The 1,683-nt window shown below is 44.2% G+C and overlaps 1 protein-coding gene across 1 annotated transcript; it reads right to left on the bottom strand.

Moving 5' to 3' along the window:
- Positions 1-489: 489 nt before the first annotated feature.
- LOC107486295 (protein FAR1-RELATED SEQUENCE 9-like) lies at positions 490-1,191 on the bottom strand. The gene has a single exon (XM_016106847.1). It carries the CDS (start codon positions 1,189-1,191, stop codon positions 490-492), a length of 702 nt encoding a protein of 233 aa, XP_015962333.1.
- Between the last annotated feature and the right edge of the window lie 492 nt (positions 1,192-1,683).

The following is a 1,683-nucleotide window of genomic DNA, read 5'->3' as shown; positions in this document are numbered from 1 at the left end:
AAAGTAAACTTCACTATTTTTCTATCGGCCTCAAATGAGTAAGCTCCGGAATGTACATCCAACTTGAATCAGAACTTCTTCATAAATGGTCTCCCAAGGAGAATAGAAGATGGCTTGTCCGAATCAATTGGAGGGATTTCAAAGATATGAAAGTATACCGGAAAGAGCAACCCTTGGATATTGACTAAAATATTCTTCGCAATACCTACAACCAACACAATGCTTGAATTTTTTTTCCATCGTTAACACCGTTACCCTTTGTATTGCGCCTGGGTGGATTCTGTGCCGAGGCTCTGCCACCTTCATTGGATGGCCCCTCGGGTGAAAAACTGGTGTCGGTTGCATCTTCGTTCTCAAAGTGTTTCAGCATCAGCATGGCAATGTCTCTTGCAAACTGGAACTTCTCAGTGCTATGACATACAATTTTGCACACTTTCTGGTACCAATCCATCAGGCACCAGTGTTGCGTTAGTTGTACACAATCCCAAATTATGCCCATCGACTGCACCCCACCACTTTTTCATCCTTGGTCCATCTCGGCAATATCAGAGACCTTGGGATCTCATGAACATTGTTAAAAACAAGCACCACAATTATATGATCGCAAGGGACCCAAAAACATTCAATTTTCATGCACGTGCATCGGACCTCGCTCATTTCAGATGTTGCAACAACATGCCAATCTTTCCCAGGAGTGCCATATCGAGAGACGGTGTGGATAAAATACGAATCGTTGTCCTCAAAATCAACCACCCTCATTGCACAGGTCCTGTCAAGAATGGGAACAAACAAATAGAATATTGTTTGAGTGTAGTTATCGGCTGCACACCGCTCCAACTGTTTCAGGTTGGTGGTCAAAACAAGGTCACCCTTTGCACACTCAAAATCAGCCTCGACTTCCTTTGCACGACCAAACATCAAGCATCGATGAAAATGATGTAAAAAATCAGTGTAACTGTATCGAGACTTAACATACCATGATATCACCGCGTGCAAGTCCTCACACGTTGAGGTTGTGTGAAATTCGGCAAGGAACTTTCTTCGTATGTGTGATGTTGCCCAACTATGCCTTCTCTCGTACATGTCTTGTGCCCATCTTTTATCGGCGACGCCAAATTTCTCCACCATCTCAAACCACTTTCTCTGGAATGCTCCGACCTTGTAGTCGCCAAGCATGCAATCCTTAAACATCCTGGTAAAGTTAGGCTTTCCAATGTTGCTCGTGGCGTTTCAGAGTAGGTATCAAGCCCAGAGTCGATGGTGAGCCTCTGGAACTACTTGCTCGATCATAGACTTCATTTGCCGGTCACCATTGGTTATTGTGGACACAAGAGCTTTCCCTTTCATTACAGTTTACAACTGTTGAAGCAGCCAAACATAGGTCTCTTCTTTCTCGTCTGCCATGAGTGCATCAATAAAGACAACCGTTTGGTTGTGGTGATTCACACCAGAGAAGACTACCAGTGGTGAAAGGTAAACGTTTTTCTTGTACGTTGCATCAAAGGCTACCACGTCTCTAAATACCTGGTAATCAATTTGGCTGGTGCTGTCACACCAAAACAAATGTTGTAACACGCCCTCCCCGTCAACAACTTCTTTGTAGTAAAGTGCTGGATCATTTGCCTTGCACTCTCGGAGATATCTTAAGCACGATTCTGCATCTAGGCCACCCTCCCTTCGTTG

The sequence above is a fragment of the Arachis duranensis genome, chromosome 1 (genome assembly GCF_000817695.3).
Source record: "Arachis duranensis cultivar V14167 chromosome 1, aradu.V14167.gnm2.J7QH, whole genome shotgun sequence".
In the NCBI taxonomy this organism is placed as follows: Eukaryota; Viridiplantae; Streptophyta; class Magnoliopsida; order Fabales; family Fabaceae; genus Arachis; species Arachis duranensis.
This window is presented reverse-complemented; position numbering and strand designations above follow the sequence as displayed.

What these genes read in the sequence shown, in the direction of transcription:
- LOC107486295 (XM_016106847.1), bottom strand. Translation starts at nt 1,191, where the DNA reads ATGTTTAAGGATTGCATGCTTGGCGACTACAAGGTCGGAGCATTCCAG.